A 21847-nucleotide genomic window follows, 5' to 3' on the forward strand; every position below is an offset into this window, starting at 1 on the left:
TACTAATAAAACGATAACAGTATTCATTGCTTATGTACCTACCCAAGATATACGTTAATTTATATTTATTTTATATTCGTGTTTAATTTTGGTACGAAACGAATGAAGTTTTTTAAATTTCATTATTCAGTTTTTTTTTTCCTACCTAAGCTGATGGCTTTGAGATACCATATCAGCGTCACCGGACGTGTAGGGGAGCTCACGGGGCTCAAAACTGACGTTGTTAGACCCTAGCAAGAGTCGTCGTGGCCTAAAGGATAAGACGTCCGGTGCATTCGTATGACGCGGCGCACCGGTGTTCGAATCCCGCAGGCGGGTACCAATTTTTCTACTGAAGTACGTACTCAACAAATGTTCACGATTCACTTCCACGGTGAAGGAATAACGTCGTGTGATAAAAACCAAACCCGCAAAATTATAATTTGCGTAATCACTGGTGGTAGGACCTCTTGGGAGTCCGCACGGGTAGGTACGACCACCCCGCCTATTTCCACCGTGAAGCAGTAATGCGTTTCGGTTCGAAAGGTGGGGTAGCCGTTGTATCTATAGTGAGACCTTAGAACTTATATCTCGAGGTGGGTGGCGCATTTACGTTGTAGATGTCTATGGGCTCCAGTAACCACTTAACATCAGGTGGGCTGTGAGCTCGTCCATCCATCTAAGCGATAAAAAAAAAAGTCGTGTTTCGTAGAATCTACCACCGGATCGGAAACGCGACCCACTTAGAAGATCCGGCGAGAAACTCAGTGGGCTGTGTCTGTAGGTTAATTTACTCGCCGAGCCCTTCGGGTTCGACGAGAACGATGACCGTTTTGTTCAGTTCATTATTTTCACACCACCGCAAAATGTGTCAATATCGTAATATCGGTGATGCGATGTCAATGACACGGAAAACTATAATTAAATAAATAAACTTTGCGGTTCTACCGTTTGTTGATACTGGATTGGTTTTTAATAATAGCTAACCAATTTATATTGTCATAAAATCAGATGTGTTTCTGCGTGTCTTATCTAATCGACACGTGCAGTCCATTTTGATGCCCATAGGCCTTTTGTATCTAATCAATACACACCCATTGTTAGGTGGAGATTTTTTCTTATACAATATTTACACGGCCCACATGATATAAGTAATAATATAACTATTCGTAACGTTTATACTATTAGAGGTAAGCTTCCTCATAATAATAACTTGTTATTGTGGTTTAAGACACAACGCGTATGTCGTCATTCACCTCATACTGAAGTCTCTGTTCTGTTATACTAAAAAGGTATCTGTGCACACTAAACTGAGACTCAGGATATGGCTAGATGAGATATTCTAAACATACCCTCTTGATCTCTGGGTCATGCACGAGTATTGAGATTTCGGTCCGATTCTCAAACCCGCAACAATGATGAATAATAATATAATTTAAGTCGAACGGTTCCATTCCACTGTAAGCGTATTCCGTAATCGTCCTGGTTACTTGGAAAGTGAGGCTTTTATTTTTAGTACATTGGGTGGGCTCTACACTAGCCCTTCAATACGAATAATTGAGATTGAGCCCTCCGCATTCCATTTAAAGAGTTGCTCTAATAAACCTCTCTCTCTCAATACACCCAGCTACTATCAGTGAAAGTTTTTGTTTTTTTATTGCTTAGATGGGTGAACGAGCTCAAAGCCCACCTGGTGTTAAGTGGTTACTGGACATCAGCATAGACATCAGCAATGTAAATGCGCCACCTACCTTGAGATATAAGTTCTAAGGTCTCAGTATAGTCACAACGGCTGCCCCATCCTTCAAACCGAAACGCATTACTGCTTCACGACAGAAATAGGCTTTGTGGTAGTATCTACCCGTGCGGACTCACAAGACTTCCTACCACCAGTTAACTTTAACATCTATAAAATAAATAAACAAAAAACTATTAACTGTTTTTATAGCCTGTTTACGCAGTGGTTACCGTCACTGATGGACGTCAGCAATGCCAACTTAACTGCCAACTTTACGGAGATCAAATAATGGATCTAATTATTCTGTACCGATTTGTTCAGTGTCTCGCCGCTGGTTCGTCAATAATGAATCGCGAAGAAGAATCGGCATCGATGCGCCCCCTAGCCAAAGCTTTGACGCGGAGCTTAGAGACCGTGAGGTCTTTGCTGCGAGAGCAGTGCCTTCGTCCCCGAGGACTGGCTTTGTCGCAGCACGATGACATGCTCCACGAAAGCCTGAGAATTTTTGATCGGTAAGTAAGTATATAAATACATTAACGTACCTACCTGGCTTATATCATCATTGCATTTTTTAAGCGTTTGTATATTAGAAAAAAAACTTGGAAATTTCTTGTAATTCTAATTCCCTACAAAAATATGTATTTCTTTTTACTACACGATAATTCGTTGAGATACAATAAAATTCCAAAGAAAAAATCCCGTGTTATTTAAATGGGAAATCAAAAATCACGATGCGGCACCTCTAAATATTAATATTAAGAGCTCAAAGCTTACCCGAATTTTTTTTTCGTCGTCTTGGACGATATTTTCGTCATACTTAAAGAAAAAAAAATACGTGACGTGAAGGCAGAGAGTTTCAATAGTTTCCGATTTTAGGTTATATCGAAAAAATTGCTACCACTGGAACTGAAAGGAATCTGGTTTGTCCTTTATTGCTTAGATGGGTGGGCGAGCTCACAGCCCACCTTGTGTTACGTGGTCACTGGTGCCCATAGACATCTACAACGTAAATGCCGCCACCCACCTTGAGATATGACTTCTAAGGTCTCAGTATAGTTATTCTGAACGCCTTTATTAATTTATTTTTTGAACAGATTTTTGAGAATCTTATATTATGATTTTTAAGGCACTTTATGCATTTTCTAAGAATGTGTAGCAATCATCATCACAATAAAGTTGATGATTCTGGGTTCATTATGCTTTATGATTCTGGGTTTGCGGTAGGCAGCGGCTTGGCTCTGCCCCTGGCATTGCTGAAGTCCATGGGCGACGGTAACCACTCACCATCAGGTGGGCCGTGTGCTCGTCTGCCTATATGAGCAATAAAAAAAAGCGATCGAAAAAAAAAATATGACCTAATTTTTTTCAGTTTGTTTGCTGAATTCGAACTATGCTATGTCAGCGCTATGGTGAACGTCAAAACCCCCCAAGAGTTCGAAGCGCAGCAGCTGATTTGCGTCCTGTTCTCGGAGAGCCTTCGTCGCGCCCTCAAACAGAACTTATTAGCTCAAGAGCAGGTGAGGATCGTGTTAGAATATCGCGTGTGCTAATGAATAGAAATGATGATGATATTAATTTATCCCTAACTAACGACCCGCCCTCGCTTCGCTTCGGAAACATTAAATTTTATTATTGATAGGTGAGTCCCGCCATGTTGCGCTCGGTACGACAATAACTGCGAGTGACGCCGCGGGGCGAAGCTAGTCTAAAAAAGTAGCCTAAGTTACTCCTTATATCATCAGCTACCTATCAGTGAAAGTCCCGTCAAAATCGGTCCGGCCGTTCCAGAGATTAGCCGAAACAAACAGACAAACAGACAAAAATTGTAAAAAATGTTATTTTGCTTTATGTACTTTATGTACCGTATTGCTTTATGTAGTAAAAAGCGGTTATTTCAATATTCCAAACATACTCCCAATTTTATTTATATGTATAGATGGGAAAGGCAAAGGACTTTAGTCCTAACAGCCAGGTCTTGTGTTCTTTAATGAATAGAAAGTTTTAATTGTCACTTGGAACTTCAATGTCACCTGTCAAAATTTGTTATCTGTGGAAATGTCACTAGTTAATTTCGTTAATTTTAGAACGCTCCTAACCTTTTCAACGGTATGTTAATTTGTTCACAAGCCACTTATGAATATGTTATACATGAATTAATTTAAACTTAAGAATTGTCTGAATCGTAATTATGAATTATTTTTAGAATATACACATGGAAATGTTGAGTTTTCTCTAATACTTGGTGGAATATACGATTGGGGGTGTGTTGTTGTTAGCCACCACGAATCGATATAATTATTCTGTCGGTAAAATGGTTTAAGGGTTGTAGGTGAATGACTTATCCGAAAACAATTTAATGATTACACGTCAAAAATATACCCAGTGTATAAAACCTTCTGGAACATTGCGATAAGCTATTTATTAAAACTAGTGGTCCCGCTGTAGTCGAAATTCGACTATAATTAATTGAAATTATAAGTCTGAACAGTATTATGGTTCTATTGTCAAAGACTATTATACTTCTATAATTACAGATTTCGCCAAGACTGCACTATAGATAAATAATATTAAAGATAAACAGTATTAACCTATTCTCAATTTAACCACGGACTTTAAGTAATAACAAAAGTTTGACAATAAACATAAAGTATATATTATGTGTGTGGATGTGTGTGTGTTTCAAATACATGGTAGTGTGTGTAATTGTTTTATTTATTTATTTAATGTATTATTAATGCATATTTAACAGAAAATATTAGCATTCTGCACTCCTTCACTATATTTTCTATAAGTGTGGGTAATTTCATATTCCTCAGTCCGCGCAATTTACGTGAAAAAGAGTACAAAGTTTCTGCTTCATGTATTAATAGATGATTAATATAGATGTGTGGCGAAAATGAATAAAAAAATATGTCTGCGAATGTTGTATTTTTGTTTTTCTTTAATTTAAGTAAGTAAGTAATCACAATTATTAACTAAATTATGCCGTAATGAACATAAAAAACAAGATAGTTTAAAACACTCGTGACATTATAAAAACAGCAACGGAAAATCGAACGCGATGTATGACAAAACAAAATCAGCTGACTAGCGGGGTCAACGGTCTCGTGACCCACGTGCCTACTCAGCAGGCGACGTCCTAAATTGAAATACTTTTATGTTTAGCTCAATAAGGTCGGACATCTATTTCGATTGGACGAATGGAACGCCTTGCAATTTTTAATCGATTCTTATATAAACGCATCATAAATATCTATGGGAAATAATTTTCGTCTTTTTCTCCACCTTATCCCACTAGGTGGGGTCGACACAGCAAATTTTTTTCTTGCATTCTTTTTTATCAGCCGTCATCTCAACACTCACACTCCTTTCTCTCTCATATCGTCATTCACACACTCCATCTATGTCTTCTTCGGTCGACCTCTTCCCCCTCTACCTTGCCATTTTCATACATCTCCTAGTCACATGCATCTTCTCTCTACGCACATGTCCGTACCACGCTATGGGAAATAATTTTGAGGATTGATATAATGTTTCGTTAAACCGGCACAAAATTATTATATGAAAAATGATATCCTCCTGATTGCGTATGTTCCACAGTGTTGATTGTCGTGACCTTTCCTTCTCGTCCTTCAGTCGATCGCTTATTGCTGAGCATAGTGATGCGCGCCCGTCTTTGAACTTTTTTTTGTAAATTGTAGCTACTTATGTCGGTCAGTGGCTCAGTCAAGTGCTTGTCTTAGTCTGGTGACACTTGCTCACTCCATCTTTTTTGGCTCCGACCTCTGGATCGTCTTCCGTCCACTTTACCGATGACCTTTACGGAGCACTTATTAGAATTTATTTATATATAAAGGTTTTCTTGCCTTGGGTTGGCTGGGTAGGTGGCATATCGATGCCAACCCTCCTCTTTTCTCATCCGAGCTTGGGATCGGCCATAGCTGAATGCCACAGCACGACAGAAAAACGATATAGAAAGACAGAAATTGTAGTATGTATAGATTTCAGTGATTTCTAACACCCTGTATAATGTTGATATTCACAATTAAAACTAAAATGCCTAGGACATTTTGGCGGGAACGCTAGAAGTGAAGTTGTGTGATTTGTTTTATTTTGTCTACTTCGTGTTTCTTCAGGTTTAAATGTGTAATAACGGTGGTTTGTTAACTGTTTAGTATCTGTGAAAGTGCACAAATGTGGGAAAATCAAACAAAGCCGCTGAACGTAACTTCTCGGGATCTTCCAAAAAGTCCACTGAAAAAGCCTCAGTAAATGACCACTATTTTATTGAGATTATATTTCATACCATTTCATTTCACTTCACTTCATATTATAATATCATTTTTCATAAAAATAAGAATATACACTAAATTAGACTTGACCTAAAGGTCTTAGTTACCAGGTCATAAAATCCCTTTAAAAAAAACTAAAATGCCTAATTTAAGTTTCGACTAATTAAATTTAGCACTGGTTTTTCTAGGTGGATTCTTACGATCCGGCACTGATGTTCGCAGTTCCGCGTTTGGCAATCGTTAGCGGCTTGCTCATATACTCAAGTGGGCCACTGAGCATTAACAAACCGCCAGGTAAACGAATTCTGTTTGTGACCATATTGATAGTAGTAGTATAGTAAGACTGGTAGTATAGTACTGTATTAAGATATTATACTGGTGGTAGGACCTCTTGTGATTCCGCACGGGTAGGTACCATCGCCATGCCTATTTCTGCCCTGAAGCAGTAACGCGTTTCGGTTTGAAGAGTGAAGCAGCCGTTGTAACTATACTGATACTTTAGAACTCATATCTCAAGGTGAGTGGCGTACATTTACGTTGTAGTTGTCTATGGGCTCCGGTAACCACTTAACACCAGGAGGGCTGTGAGCTCGTCCACCCATCTATGCAATAAAAATAAATAAATAAATAAAAGACTACGGGCGTGAAGTCCCTGTCGGAACGTTACTTTAAGGCAATCGCCTTATCGTTGCCGGCGCAGGAGCCAATCACCGTCAACGCCCTAGACAAGATCATCTAATATCATCCATCCATCAGATCCAATAACCTTTGCATTAGACGCCTTCAGCTCTAACACTAGGAGCAGGCTTAGGGACCCCGGTAACCGTACTCGTCGAACTCGACAAACAGTTCGCAACCTGGCCCATGCATCAGCTCGCTGATTTTCTCGCCGGATCTTTTCAGTGGGTCGCGTTTCCGATGTAGGGGTTCCGGGTGGTAGATTCTGCGAAGCACGGCTCTTGCTAGGGTTAGTGTTAGCAATGCCTCCAGGTTTGAGCCCCGTGAGCTCACCCATAGATAATACATATAAATTAGTCATAGATAAGCAACTCAGGCACTCAAGAAAAAAGTTTACAGGCGTCGGCCACTAGATGGCTTCGCTTCAATTAGTTTCTGCTTGCTCCTGTAGATGGCAGTTACATATTACCTATCCTATATTTTATTTTTAATGAAGGATTTCGTTGAAACCACAAATTGATATAATTTAATCAATTTGTCTTTAACAATTAAAGACTAGTATAATTTTTTTTCTGTGTTTAGTTATACAATAATTAAATGCCATAATTTTAACAACATATTGTTGAAACCATAAATTGATAAAATTTAATTAATTTGTCTTAACAAATAAAGACTTGTATAATTTTTTTCTGTGTTTAGTAATACAATAATTAAATGCCCTAATTTGAACAACATATAAGCTTAGGGGTGTCCGCTACAAGATGTCGCTAGTTAACATACAAAAATATTTGTCTTAAAGTATCACAGTTTTAAGGGCCCCGAGGTCACCTACTCGCTCGGTTACGCTGGCATAGCCTTTCAAAGTTCCCTTAGCTTAGGTAAGAAAGAAAAAAAAAAACGTTGTCAACGACCAGATTAACTTTAAAGAATAACTGATATTACAGAAGAGATGTCCGTGATGTTCCGTCCGTTCCGTACTCTGCTGAACAAGATAAGGTCGTTGCTGTGGACCTTGGACCGCCGCGAGCTGTTGGCCCTCGAGCGGTTGCTCTGCACCAACGAGGACATAACCAATCTGGCCGCGCTTGGTCTACCGTCGCCTCTGAGTGAGTATTGACTCTGTATTTTTATTCTTCTCTCTGGCAAGACTTTTCGGCCATAGCTGAGTGCCACGGCACGACAGAAAAACTATATAGAAATTGTAGTATGTAGAGCTTTTGATGTGAACACAATGTTACTATAGATTTCAGTGATATCTAACACCCTGTATAATGTTGATATTCACAATTAAAACTAAAATGCCTAGGACTTTTTGGCGGGAACGCGAGGGGTGAAGTTGTGTGATTTGTTTTATTTTATCTATTTAATGTTTAATGAGGTTTAAATGTCTAATAAAGGTGGTTTATTAACTGTTTAATATCTGTGAAAGTGCACAAATGTTGGAAAATGAAACAAAGCCGCTGGACGTAACTTCTCGGGATCCTTCAAAAAGTCCACTGAAAAAATCTCAGTAAATGACCACCATTTTACTGAGATTATATTTCATCCCATATCATCTCATCTCATTTAATTTCATCCCAGTTGATTAATGTCTCAAATTAGTCATCTTCATTTCATATTATTTCACTCTATATTATCATTTTTCTTATAAATAAGAATATTATAAATAAAAATAAGACATGACTTAAAGGTCTTAGTACCCAGGTCATAACATCCCTTAAAAAAATAATCTCTCTTGCAACTTTCAAATTTCTCGACTCTTAGACTAAAAGAAACTTTGTTGTTCGAATGTAAGTAAGCCTATTATCATAAGACATTAGGTTCAAATGAAAAAATAATATTATATGGATATTCTTATAGAGAGAGAATACACCTTATTGCACATCAAAACACAATTTACATTAAAAAACAGTCAAAAATACATTTGTACAATACGCGGTCTTTATCGCTAAAAGCGATATGTTCCGAACCATCGTTTATTTTACAGAAGTTCTGGAAAATATAAAATATAGCAGGTAGGTATGTTGCGGTGTACTATTGACAATACATTATTATAGAAAATATATACATACTATAAATAGATAAATACCGTTTACATATAATATGAAATAACTATTTGTTTTATATACCAATAAACATACATACTAATTAATATACTTAAATTATATATATCCTTACTAGTCTAGATGAGGTCGATGACCTACTATAAAAGTGACCTGTGGTAATGCCATACGAGTAAATGCCACAGACTTTTTGGCGGGAACGCGAGGAGTGAAGTTGTGTGATTTGTTTTATTTTGTCTATTTAGTGTTTCTTCAGGTTTAAATGTGTAATAACGGTGGTTTATTAACTGTTTAATATCTGTGAAAGTGCACAAATGTGGGAAAATGAAACAAAGCCGCTGGACGCAACTTCTCGGGATCCTCCAAAAAGTCCATTGAAAAAATCTTAGTAAATGACCACCATTTTACTAAGATTATATTTCATTCCATATCATTTCATTTCATTTAATTTCATCCCAGTTGATTAACGTCTCAAATTAATCATTTTCATTTCATTTCACTCCATATTATCATTTTTCATAAAAATAAGAATATAAATTAAAATAAGACATGACTTAAAAGTCTTAGTTACCAGGTCATAAAATCACTAAAAAAAAAAAGTAAATGCCACCATTATCTTGCCGATTTCTTCCGTGAAGCAGCTTTGTGACTCAGCTTGAACAGTCGAAGAGCCCTTATATTATAGTACAATAAAGATTTAGATTCGACATCTGGATAGTCGTATTTCAGTTGTGATGTCCGATCTCGTTTTCTCATTCACTCTCTCATTCAGCGTGTTATGCAAAGCTAATGACCGTGATAGAGTCGTTCAATTGTTTTTCGAACGAAGTTCCTTATGGGACGATGCGGAGGGGTACCCTAACCGGTAAAAAACGTCCGTAACGTAAGATGTTTTATTAGTAATGCACACAGTGTACGACTTAATTTTGTAATAACGTACAGAAAATAACATATTTTTTTATCATTCATTGACTACGATCTCAGAGCGTTCGTTTGCGCAATACACTAACTCTTATGCAAACAACGGTGAATGAAGTGTACCACAATAAGTTCGCACGTTACCAAATGACCGTGGGTTGTTGCGAAACCTTCAGTTTTATTTTCTTTATACCTCGAATAGAACTTAAAATTAATATTTTTATAATAAGGAACTTCGTTCATATCCGGTGTCCCACGACATCACACATATTTTTTTTTCTATTTTTCAGATTCAGACACACCCGAAGACTCATCGTGTCCGTACCCCGATATCGAAGAGTTTGTTTCAAGATTTTACACTGACTACGCTCACTGCCGCGACCTCTACGCGCAAAGGTACTTGAGCTCTCCAATCTGAGAGTGCAAAGTCATTCTCAGTTTTGTACAATCAAAAATCGACCTTATCGCCTTGCGTATCTGTGGTGGTTCTCGAACGCAATTCGATTTGATACTATGGCTATAAAATCGAACACTCTAGAACCACTAAAATCGAATATTGCTCAGATCCTACAGATTACTTATTTATGTAATTGAACGTACAATAAATCAATTGTGTGGCCGTCATGGAATATAAATCAGATCATGAGCTCATTTTTCAAGGGAGGTGGAGGGTGTCATGACGTCTATGTTGCTTAGATGGGTGAAAGAGCTTACGGCCCACCTGGTGCTAATCGGTTACCGGAGCCCATAGACATATTTAACATAAATGCCGCCACTTACCTTGAGATATGAGTTCTAAGGTCTCAGGTTAGTACAACAGCTCTTTCAAACCGAAACGCATTACTGCTTCACCGCAAAAATAGTCAGAGTCGTGATACCTACCCGTGCGGACTCACAACACGTCTTACCACCAGTAATTAGGTTTCCAGTGACCAAAGAACGCCAGCTCGCGTACCTCCTAAATAAGTTATGCTATGTCTTTTTATCATCATCATCATTATTTTTTCCTATTACTCTCTGCTGGGGTGTAGGGCTCGAATAAAATCTTTTCATTTACATCGGTCTTGGTAATATATATATATATATATAAATTTAATATTATATTAATTAATATATATAAATATATTTCGATTTTCAGTTCAAGCGAACCCACGATAACGGACGCCGACTATCTACCCGACAACATAGAAGTGATGACACCGATTATCGACGGACTTCGTCGCCTGACCGAGTTCGCGGACACCCACGACGAGTCGTCGGACCACGAGAAGCCTCGACATTCTATCGACACGGCCAGCACTGACACATTCCAAACCGACTACATCGATAGATCTAGAAAGACCAGCAAAACGGAGAACAGCGACCTGTCCTCGCTCAGGAACCTATCGACGAACGGGCTCATGATGTTCGATCCTCTGGTGATCAACGCGGCCGCTTCCACGTCCAATGACGTCAATCGACAACTACCCGATCACGATTTGGTGACGTCACTCAACGAGCAAGTCACCGAAATAGCCGACAGACTGTCGTCTATAGCCGCTAGTGACGTGGACATTGTCGATCAAATGCATTCCTTCTCGACGAACGACGTTACCGGTCTGATATCGGTCGACGAGCAAGCGTACGGGTATTCGGGACCCAGGAACGAGCAGCTGAGCTGTATGCCGTCGACGAGCCACGGGTATCTCATACCCAACGCGATCAGCCACGAGCCGGCGGTCATGTCGTCGCTGTCCCACAACAACTCGGCGGTCTTCAATGACGAAACAAGCGAAGCAAACGACCCGCTGAACACTGATCTCCCGTTAATAATTCCAGAGAACATTGACGCCGATATCGTTAATACTAATATTTGTAAAGCGAACGCTAACCTAAGTATGTTACTAACAGAAGAGTTTAGACAGGACGAAAGCGCCGACGACAGTACTAGCTTTCATTCAGCCAAAATGACTTTAGATACAGAAGACGATAGAGTTAAGTTTATGTTGGGTTACGAAAGCGAACACGAGTCGCCGGTTGATTCGGGAGTCAGCACAGAGAACACTAGTCTAGACAGATCACCGGATTCGGATCAGAGTAAAGAAATCAAGGGTAGCCTCCAGAACCGGGTCCTGATACCCGAAGAAAGTTCCTTCGACACTGTTAATATTAATTACGCCGAAGAAGAAGGGCAGAAGAACGAAGCCTGCTCTTCGAATATCGACGTTAGGTTAAGCGATGAGAGTTCAGACTCGATTGAAGAGAGGCGAGTTTTACAAGAATGGGGAGCGAACGCTTCCGAAGTAGAATATAGTACAATAGAAGAAGTAATCACAGAACTGAGAAGACACAGGGAGAGCGATAAGAAAATTAGTTCTTTATTTGAAAACGAAGGACCATCACAGAGTAGTTCTAGAGTTAGAAAGAGTAGGAGTTCAGGGAAGAAGAGTAAAGGGAAGATTTGGACGTCCGGTGCTGTTAGGCTGAATAATCGCTCCAACCAGAGCCAGAGTCCCTTAAGACTGAATTTAGACCATTTCGTTGATGAGAGGTTAGTTATTAAAGTATTTATTTAAATATACAACTTAAAAGCCACTTTACTATCAATTAAATTATATACTAGGCTACTTGAATAAAGCGCTGTAACGCTATCCGAATATGATTGGTCAGAAAAATATTCAATATTCAAGTCATGACAAATATTCATGAACTGTGAGATTGAGAATATGAAAATTATTCAAAATAAATATCAACCAAAGGTTCGGAATGAATTTGCAGAAATGAGAGTTTTAGTATGTTTCTTTAGTGTTTTTTTTTTAATAGAGTCTCGTGGTCTGTACCTCAATTGTTTAGTGATTACGTATATTATCATTTTTGCGGGATTGTTTTTTTTTTTACACGATTGTTGCTTCATCGTGGAACTCATTCGTGAGCATATGTTTAAGTGTCTTCGGAAGCTGAACACCGGCACAGAAGCATCGTTCTGTTATGAGAACACCGAGTGTTTTATCCTTTAAGTCACGATAACTTTTTGTCATACTACCGTCGTCTGCTTTCATCGTAGCAAAAATACAACCATATATTTTTTCTTTAATTTTTGAACATAAAAATGCAAATGAATCTCGAACGAACAGCCATCAATACCAAATAAGTGACGTGTGATTTTAATATAGTAAATATATAAAAATATTTTCAGTGGCACATCCTGCGCTGGTTCGGAATGCGCTGATGATGAACAGATAGCTCTCGCGTTGCAGACTCAGGAGTTGGCGGCTCGACAACAAGCAAGGGGGAAATTCAAGTCAGTAACTTTCATAAATACAATAAAACTTAATACTAAACCTCGTTTAAGTACTTTACGCGCTAGGGTTCGGGATGAACAAAAAATCTACGGACGTACAAATTAACACAACCACTTTAAAATTCGTAGTTCACTTCTTCCGATTCGCTTCGGGTAATCCGTTCACTGTTTCGCTTCGAGTAGTTTTGATTACTGACCGACTTCGTGCCATCTCCGCAACGGTTTTAGCCGATAGTCGAGACGACATCCTTAGATTTATCGAGAACATTCTGGGCAAGTCGAGTATTGATATGTGTTTCCGCCGTTTAACAACAGATGGCGTTGTACTTCTCGAGCTTGCTGTTAAGAGTTCTTTTGATATTCGTTTCGGCTATTCGGCAATAGATGGCGTTACTCTTGCCGCCGTAGCAGTACACAGATTGAAAACACCATAAGGAGTAAAGTTTCCTTTCTAAATGACAGATCGAGCGAAGATCTAATACACCGTTTGTTCGTGTGCATCGCGGGGGTCGCGGATCAGCTGCAGACGAACTTCGCGGCCGACCTCAGGAACATCCTGAAGTCCGTCTTCCTGATGAACCAGTCGCCGGACACGACGGAGACGCCCGAACCTCCCGAGAAGAGCGACGAGAAATCGCCCACCATCGAATACGAACTGTCTGAGGACCAAGTTATACAGAATCGTGAGTTTTTTTTTTATTGCTTAGATGGGTGCACGAGCTCACAGCCCACCTGGTGTTAAATGGTTACCGGAGCCCATAGACGTCTACAACATAAATGCGCCATCCACCTTGAGATATAATTTCTGAGGTCTGAGTATAGTTACAACGGCTGCCCCACCCTTCAAACCGAAACGCATTACCCGTGCGGACTCACAAGAGGTCCTACCACCATGTCGCGTTGGATTTCGAGTATTGTGAGATCTCATGTTCTCCTTCGAGATGAAACTAATATTATCTCTTCACCGATTGTTCATCCGTCGTTACATTGCTAAGATAACGCAATAAAAATGGTTTACTGACCCATTTGTGTTGGTAGAAGCTTCTCGATTTCAATTTACCTGGGTGCTCGGATTACGAAGTGTACGCTTCAGGCGTAGATTCAGAGCTAAAATATAATAGTCAAGCTCTTGACTCATCATCATTATCCTGCCCTTCTCCCAGTAACCTGGGGTCGGCGCAACATGTTTTCTCCTTCCATACTCCTCTATCATATACTATTGCTTCGCTCACTCCCCTTTTAGACATATTGTCTTTCACGTAATCCATCCATTTTTTCTTCTGTCTACCTCTTCAAAGTTCTCTTACCGACCTCATTGTCATTTCGTCTCATCACATGTCGATACCATCCCAAACGCGCGCTTCTCAGCTTCTCTGTCACAGGTGCCACTTTCAGACTTCCTCTAACATATTCATTCCGTATTCTATCCATTCTCGTTACTCCACACATCCATCGCAACATTCGCATCCACCACATTAGTGGTCCAACTAGCCGATTCATACTATACGACGGACCTTATTAAGGTCTTAAAGTCGAAGCTCTTGATTAAAGTCCAGAAATTGTTTCGATTACAGACAGTTCGTTCGATAGTGTGTACTCAGCGGAGGAAGTGTACGCGGACAGTACATCCGATTCGACGCAGTCCGATAGCAGTTCGAGAATGATCCAACGCGAGACCGTGAGCGGCACCGCGGCGGATCCAGCTGGGGAAACGAGAAGGAAGTCCATGGACAACGTCAATTTGCAGGCCTCCGTATCTACTGGTGATTTGACGTACAGGTCGGTTCATTTTAATCTTTTTTTATTTATTTTTATTGCGTTCATGCGTGGACGAGCTCATAGTCCACTTGTGTTAAGTGGTTGCTGAAGCCCATAGACATCTAAAACCGTAAATGCGTCACCCACCTTGAAATATAAGTTCTAAGTCCTCAGTACAGTTACAACGGCTGCCCCACCCTTCAAACCGAAACATATTATTGCTTTACGGCAAAGGTTTTTCTTAGGGTCATACTAATAAAATTGAGATTAAAATGTTCCGGAGGCTTAATTTTCTTATACTATGCGTTATTATACATAGTTCATTACAAAAACTAGCTTGACCCGATTTACCTTGGCTTGGGGGCGAATCAGGTTACGTGTGACGGATAATAGAGTTTTTCGATAGGGCTGGCACTATTTAGTTGTAATTATTATTTAATATCTTTAATGGGTTATAAAACTTTGAGAACTAAATTAAACTATTTAATATTCTTAAACAGTAAATAAAAGTCATTCTCAGTTCGACAAAGTTAAATCTAACAACTTATCAAGAGTACTGTGACATCCCAGTTTTGTCTCTTCTCTCTTTCTAACTCTAGTCTCTATTTCCCCCAATCTATTGTAATATAATTATGAGGTCGTCAGCGCACAAGTGGCCTAAGCTTACCATAGTTAGTATGGGGATAGTGAGGTTCGAATTTACCTTTACAATACTTCGTGGGCAAAAAAATACGCGCTAAAATGATGTTTCCAAAGTCATCTGTTATCTAGGAATGAAACTAGGGATAGGCCGATTTTGCATCGAAATTTATTATGTTTTAAATAAATTGCAATAACATAAGCACGAATATGAATTGTGCGTTAGGCCACTTTTGCGCTGACGTTGTCATATGTTGTTATTTTTCAGGGAAGAACGCCGTCCCACTGCGAGCGTGGCTAGCGAAGCGAACGCCAGCGTGGAGCGAGCTCCGGAGTGGGTGCCGGACATAGCGGCGCCAGCCTGCATGCGGTGCGACGCGCACTTTACCGCTTTTAGAAGAAGACATCACTGTAGGAACTGTGGTACGTACGAACATTGACCGGTGGTAGGACCTCTTGTGAGTCCGCGCGGGTAGGTACCACCACCCTTCTGCCTTGAAGCAGTAATGCGTTTCGGCTTGAAGGGTGGGGCAACCATTGTAACTATACTTGAGACCTTAGAACTTATATCACAAAGTGCGTGACGCATTTACGTCGTAGATGTCTATGGGCTACAGTAACCACTTAAGGCCAGGTGGGCTGTGAGCTCATCCACCCATCTAAGCAATAAAAAAAACAGATATGCACATTGTACTTTTAATATATTCAATGTTTTGCACTCTTCTCTCTCTCTCTCTCTCTCTCTCTCTCTCTTTCGTAAGAATACGTTATTTTCATTCGTTATACGTTAAGATATATGTACGTCATTTTCGCAGGTAAAGTGTTCTGCGCGTCGTGTAGTTCTAACTCGATACCGTTACCTCGCTACGGACAGCTGAAGCCGGTGCGCGTCTGCGAGGAGTGCTTCAGGAGTATAGCTACGACTTGCCGCCGTGCGCAGACAGCGAACCAGAATCATCGGTGAAACTTAGTCTTTGCTGTACCATTTATTTTGTAACTTCTTTCAATAGTGCTAAAATTTTGATTTCAGCGCCACCTATTGAGCGTTTTCAGTAATTAATTCACTCTACAAGCGATGTTGTCAACAGCTTTTTTCCTGTATCACTACGATGTAAGTGACGTAATTTTGTCCTTAAGATTACTAATATCGGACGCGTGTTCGTATTTAATTCACCCGGAATCGCATTCTCACATGCTTGTTGAACTAAAAAAAAGAAACATGACGTTTTTAAGTTTTGTTGCTGAGATAATAAAATACCGGCTGTATTGGAGCAGTTCCTTGTGCCCAAAGGAGAAGAAACTGGTTAAAATTGCCGTAATAACTATTCAGATTCCAAATAGAGCAGAAATACTAGCGGTATTCATAAGAAGCTTTAGAAGTCCTTGTATAAGAATAATGTCCAAAAATGTCGATCAGATAGTCTAGTTTATTTCTTATATGAACTATCAATTGCCGATATCGCTACCTCTTCCTGACAATTAACAAAAAAACGAAAAAAAAGCAGTCCAATCTGTCGTACCGTACTCTAAGTAACGCATCGTCATCCAACTGGCGATCGATTTTATAAATACACTTAACAGTCTTGTTATACCGGGTCTATAAAGCTCTGATAATCACCTTGTATTCTGTGGAAAATATATGTATTTTTTTTATTATGGCTCCTGAGCTCCCCCAAAATGCCGTACATTTTTAGTTACAAAAAAATAATGCCGCACGTGACTTTTATTATCAGAATACTGTGTTTTAGTGCACGTCGCCTTGACTTTGTTTTCCGGAATTGTTTCGACACACCCTGTATATGCACTCACGACTAGTGACGCGTTATCGATACTCTAATTTACGTACTTTACAATGGAATATCGATTAATCTCGTCGATCGAGCCTAGAGCTGTCCAAACAATTATGTTCATCGTTCGATTTTAATTATGATTATTCACCTAAGTCGATGTAATGTTCCCGTTAAGTCTAAAAAATATACAGTACATACAAAGCCAGACTGACGACTTATACAGTTGCATGTAAAACTCGCATTGAGATGTTGGCGTGCTGAATAATATTCGTTCGTTGAAAAATAACGAACGCTCTATAACTTCGAGGTAATAGTTTCGAAACTTTCAGTGTATTGCCGTAATAGTAGGGTCCTATTTTTAACTTACTCAAAAAAATAAATCTAAATTTAATTATAGCGCCATCTTTTGGTGTTTCCGTGAATGATTTTAATATTAACATTTACATATTTTTGTACTCGACTGCGATTATGATTAAGTTACTACAGTAGATTGGGGGGAATAGGGAAACATCTGGGATGTCACAATACTTTTGTTGAGCTGTTAGATTTAACTTTGTTGAACTGAAAATGACTTTTATTTAGAGTTTAAGAATATTAAATAGCTTAATTTAGTCATCAAAGTTTTGTAACTCATTAAATATATTAAAAAGTTAATTACCTAAAATTAGGTACCTACCTAACAAATAAATAGTGCCAACCCTATCGAAAAACTACCCGATTAAGCGACCCGATTCACCCCCAACGCTTGTGTGAATAGGGACAAGTGAGTTTTTGTAACTTTTTATGACTATTCTATAATAAACTATATCTTAATGCATTATAAATGAAAATTTAAACTACCGGAACCATTATGATCTCCGTTTTATTACTATAATAATAACTACAAAAAAAAAAAACGATAAAAAATCAATGTCGAACTTAGTGTCCCGATTTCCCCCATCTTACGGTACTTGCTTTGGATTTTTACATAACAAAGAGGTTATTATTCTTTGTAAATTAGTTTAAAAAATTATTGTTTTTTTTCTCATCCAACAAAATAATATGTGTATGATTCCAATTAAAAAAAAATTACGTTTATTACAGAACGTTACAAGAAAATGACGGAATAATATATCTTAATATAATTCATAATATATCATATCAGATCAATCACGGCATAAAACTAATCGTGCGTTATTTTACAATAATTGGAAAACAGCTCACATGGCTGCAAGTTAAAAGGCTTCAATTTGTCTTCGCATAGGCCATATCATCAATTTTCATGTAACATGTCCTAAAAAAAAGCCTTTAGCCACGGGAACAGCTATCGTCAAGCGCGCCGAGAACTTGCCAGCGAGCGGTTTCAATAAAATTTTATGAAATTTCGTAATATCCCCATCGATCGATGATACACCACTTTGACAATTAAAATTTTAATGTATACATGATTTATGACTCTGGTTTAAAGCTAATTAATTTGTTTTGTGTTAGTTTTTGTCTCTACTAAAACTATTTCGTCCTTCACACATCGTCGACTGATATTGAAAGGGTGATTTGAAAACTAAATAACAAAAAATCTGTTTCCTTTAAAAAGATAGCTCTCTAAAATTGCCTGTTTATTCATTAAAACTCAGAAATTTTTGTTCAATCAGAAAAAAAAATTGCGCTTCATTTATGATTACCGAGTGTGCTCCGATTTTCAATAATCTAAGTAAGCGCTAGTAAGTAATTTGTAAGTACGTTTTTTTTTTGTTGCATTAAATAAACAAATACATTTTAAAAATGATAATAAATAAATGATTATCGCGCCGTTATGCTTGTGAAAAATTACAATAGATATCTTGTTATTGACATAAAACAAATATTAATATAAAATATATCTAGTACCGTAAAAATAGACCCCCAATAATAAAATCAAGAATAAAAGTTAAATATACGAGACACATCTATTTTTTTAAATATTAACTTTGTAATATTATTACCTACGTCTTTTTATGATAAACATTGTTTACTCACGAATTACATATTATATTAACGAAACAAAAAAAATATATTTTCATAAGAGAAAGTGTTGTCGATATAAAGTAATGATAAAATAATAAGTTTTTTTTTTTTTTTAAAAAGATTCCATAATTTTTTTATACTCTTTTAAGGTGTTAGATTTTTTTTTTGTAAAATATTTTTTAAGTGAACTACTGTACTGTTAAAAAAAATAACGTCGTATGTAAATTTTGTAAAGGTTGAATATTTAGTGTATAAATTGTTGTGATGTTGATGTTTAAAAAATATATATTCTTGCTCACTGTCCAGATTCATTGCGATGGATCACGCACTTGTGGAGTACAACGATTCTCACTAATGTAGATTCGCAGGAACTTTTTTTTTTTATAATAAAATATGAAAGTGTTATTTTGCAATTTAAAAAACGACCTTAATTCAAGAATATGTATGTGGAGAAAAGCGAGTTCTAAAACGGGCGACATAAAGTTTATTTTTCATATCAACATCAAAACAAAGTAATTTTAAGTATGATAGTAACGGTTAGCTGTTTTTTTTTTAATTTGTATAAAAATAAGTATGGACACACACCATTAAAAATATTTTTCAAATATTTGTTATAAGATAAATAAATATATATGTATATGATATTGTTACATTACAAAAACAAATAAAAAAGAACTTTGTAAATAAATTCGTATATAGATCGATTTATTCTTATTTTAAATGACCAATTCCAGATAAAAAGAAAAATTATTGCCCTTGTAGGCAGATGAGCATACAGCCCGCCTTAAAGTAAGTGGTTACCGTCGCCCGTGGACTTCAGCAAAGTCAGGAGCAGAGCCAAGCCGCTGTCTACCGTTAAAAGATACGAATGTAATGTTCAATTTTCAGCATAGATATTTCCAATAAAGATTTGACGTAATCGGTGACGTCATAGACGCCGTCTAAATTGAGATCCAAAAGTAATTGCTTAAAATGATCTCGATCAGTTCGTCTTGTCTTTGTCCACAATAAACATCTCTCTTTGGGACGCTTAAACGACGGAGGAAAGATCTTCCACCGAGCGGGTGATGTTGCTCGGTAGACCGACGGTCCCTTTGCTGTTGTTCGGAACTTGTATACATGCAAGCTTATCTTGAAAATGTGAGATTCAGGCATCTGTCAAGTATCTTGCGTTTTTGAAGCTATACTTCTTTAGGCGCGTTATGAAAAATTGATGAGAGTGAAATTTTACGATGTGCGCGCACCGTGACACAAAATTAACAGAATGAAGTTGCCCACTAAATCGCTCATTACTGTTTGACACGATCTCGATCAATCGAACCAGTTGTCTTTGTCCACAGTAAACATCTCATGGTATTTATTGCTCGAGTCTTATGACGTTTTCTTTTCAAAATACCTTCGATCAACAATTGTAACTAGATAAAGGAACACGTACAAAATCGAAGCAAAAACTGTCGGCGTGAATATACACATACATAGCTACGTTGGTTTACAACAAACGGAGAAAAAAGTTTTGAAACAGTTTTAAGTTCAAACTAATTACAACTATGCCACCTAGTAATAAAGTTCCAAATCTCCAAAACATTATCTAATACTTACGACCATTCGTCACAAAGCAATAAATTACTCCTATCACTTACAAACGAAAAGGCATATGTTAAACAACCTTTCATGTTAAATGAACCTTATGACCCAACAAATAAAGTAATTTTTCCCGTTATAGCTTTGAGAACTAACATCGTTTTGTTTTATTTATTTTTGCTTGAAATTTCAATTTCTATTTACTACAGGAGGTAACGGAGTCGCGTTGAACACTAAAATAATTTATTATATGAATAAAAGTAAGTTTTTTTTTATTGCTTATATGGATGGACGAGCTCACAGCCCACCTGGTGTTAAGTGGTTACTGGAGCCCATAGACATCTACAACGTAAATGCGCCACTCACCTCGAGATATAAGTTCTAAGATCTCAGTATAGTTACAACGGCTACCCCACCATTCGAACCGAAACGCATTACTGCTTGACGGCGGAAATAGGCGGGGTGGTGGTACCTACCCGTGCGGACTCCCAAGAGGTCCTACCACCAGTGAAAAAGGTGTTTAGTTGTTTACTTTTTATGTTTTGAGGATTTATGTTTGTTGGTATCTATACATTACTTATTATTTTATTAGCGTTACGTTTTGTGTAATAGATATTTTTATAGTATATTTTTATGTTTTCGCGACTAGTACATATGATAAAACAACGTTTAAACGGTTTTAAGCGCGATATTTTTATTACAATGCTTCGGCCACGTTTCAGTAGCCGTGAACACGGAAGGCAAAGATGTCCAGTGTCAATGAGTGGAGTTCTTAGCTGGCTTATAAAAGTAATCTCTTCTTTCTCTGGCGACAATCGAGATCCATTCTGCACACGTGATTGCTAGAAAAGCTAAAATAAAAAAGGAAAGCTAAGTATCCAATGAGAATCCAACAAACAGACACAAAAGCAGAATTAACCAATTTTAACTAACCAATTTTGAAGTACTGCTAACAAATTTTTAAAAATTATTACAACACAAATCTACTCCATGCATTTACTTTTCTGTTAAACAAAAATTTTGTCCAAGTGTTGGCGAGCCTTGGCCAACGTTTGTAGCGGTGGTTAAAAATCGGTAATTTTGTTTAAAATTTAATATTATTTATTAGTTTAAAGCTTAAAATATAACGTATACTTCATGTACTTACC

At 37.8% G+C, this 21847-nt stretch overlaps 1 protein-coding gene across 1 annotated transcript in view; it reads left to right on the forward strand.

The window, feature by feature from the left end:
• LOC101744058 (lateral signaling target protein 2 homolog) overlaps positions 1 to 19822 on the forward strand; it is a 62074-nt gene extending 42252 nt beyond the window's left edge. The window contains exons 4-14 of the mRNA XM_004922060.5: positions 2039 to 2229; positions 3087 to 3234; positions 6198 to 6303; positions 7632 to 7793; positions 9959 to 10064; positions 10807 to 12198; positions 12844 to 12948; positions 13411 to 13631; positions 14523 to 14727; positions 15614 to 15768; positions 16161 to 19822. Of these exons, the coding sequence (XP_004922117.1) occupies positions 2039 to 2229; positions 3087 to 3234; positions 6198 to 6303; positions 7632 to 7793; positions 9959 to 10064; positions 10807 to 12198; positions 12844 to 12948; positions 13411 to 13631; positions 14523 to 14727; positions 15614 to 15768; positions 16161 to 16309 (2940 nt within the window). The 3' untranslated portion in view covers positions 16310 to 19822. The remainder of the gene's footprint in view (positions 1 to 2038; positions 2230 to 3086; positions 3235 to 6197; positions 6304 to 7631; positions 7794 to 9958; positions 10065 to 10806; positions 12199 to 12843; positions 12949 to 13410; positions 13632 to 14522; positions 14728 to 15613; positions 15769 to 16160) is intronic.
• The last annotated feature ends 2025 nt before the right edge of the window (positions 19823 to 21847 follow it).

The sequence above is a fragment of the Bombyx mori genome, chromosome 26 (assembly GCF_030269925.1).
Source record: "Bombyx mori chromosome 26, ASM3026992v2".
Taxonomy (NCBI): Eukaryota; Metazoa; Arthropoda; class Insecta; order Lepidoptera; family Bombycidae; genus Bombyx; species Bombyx mori.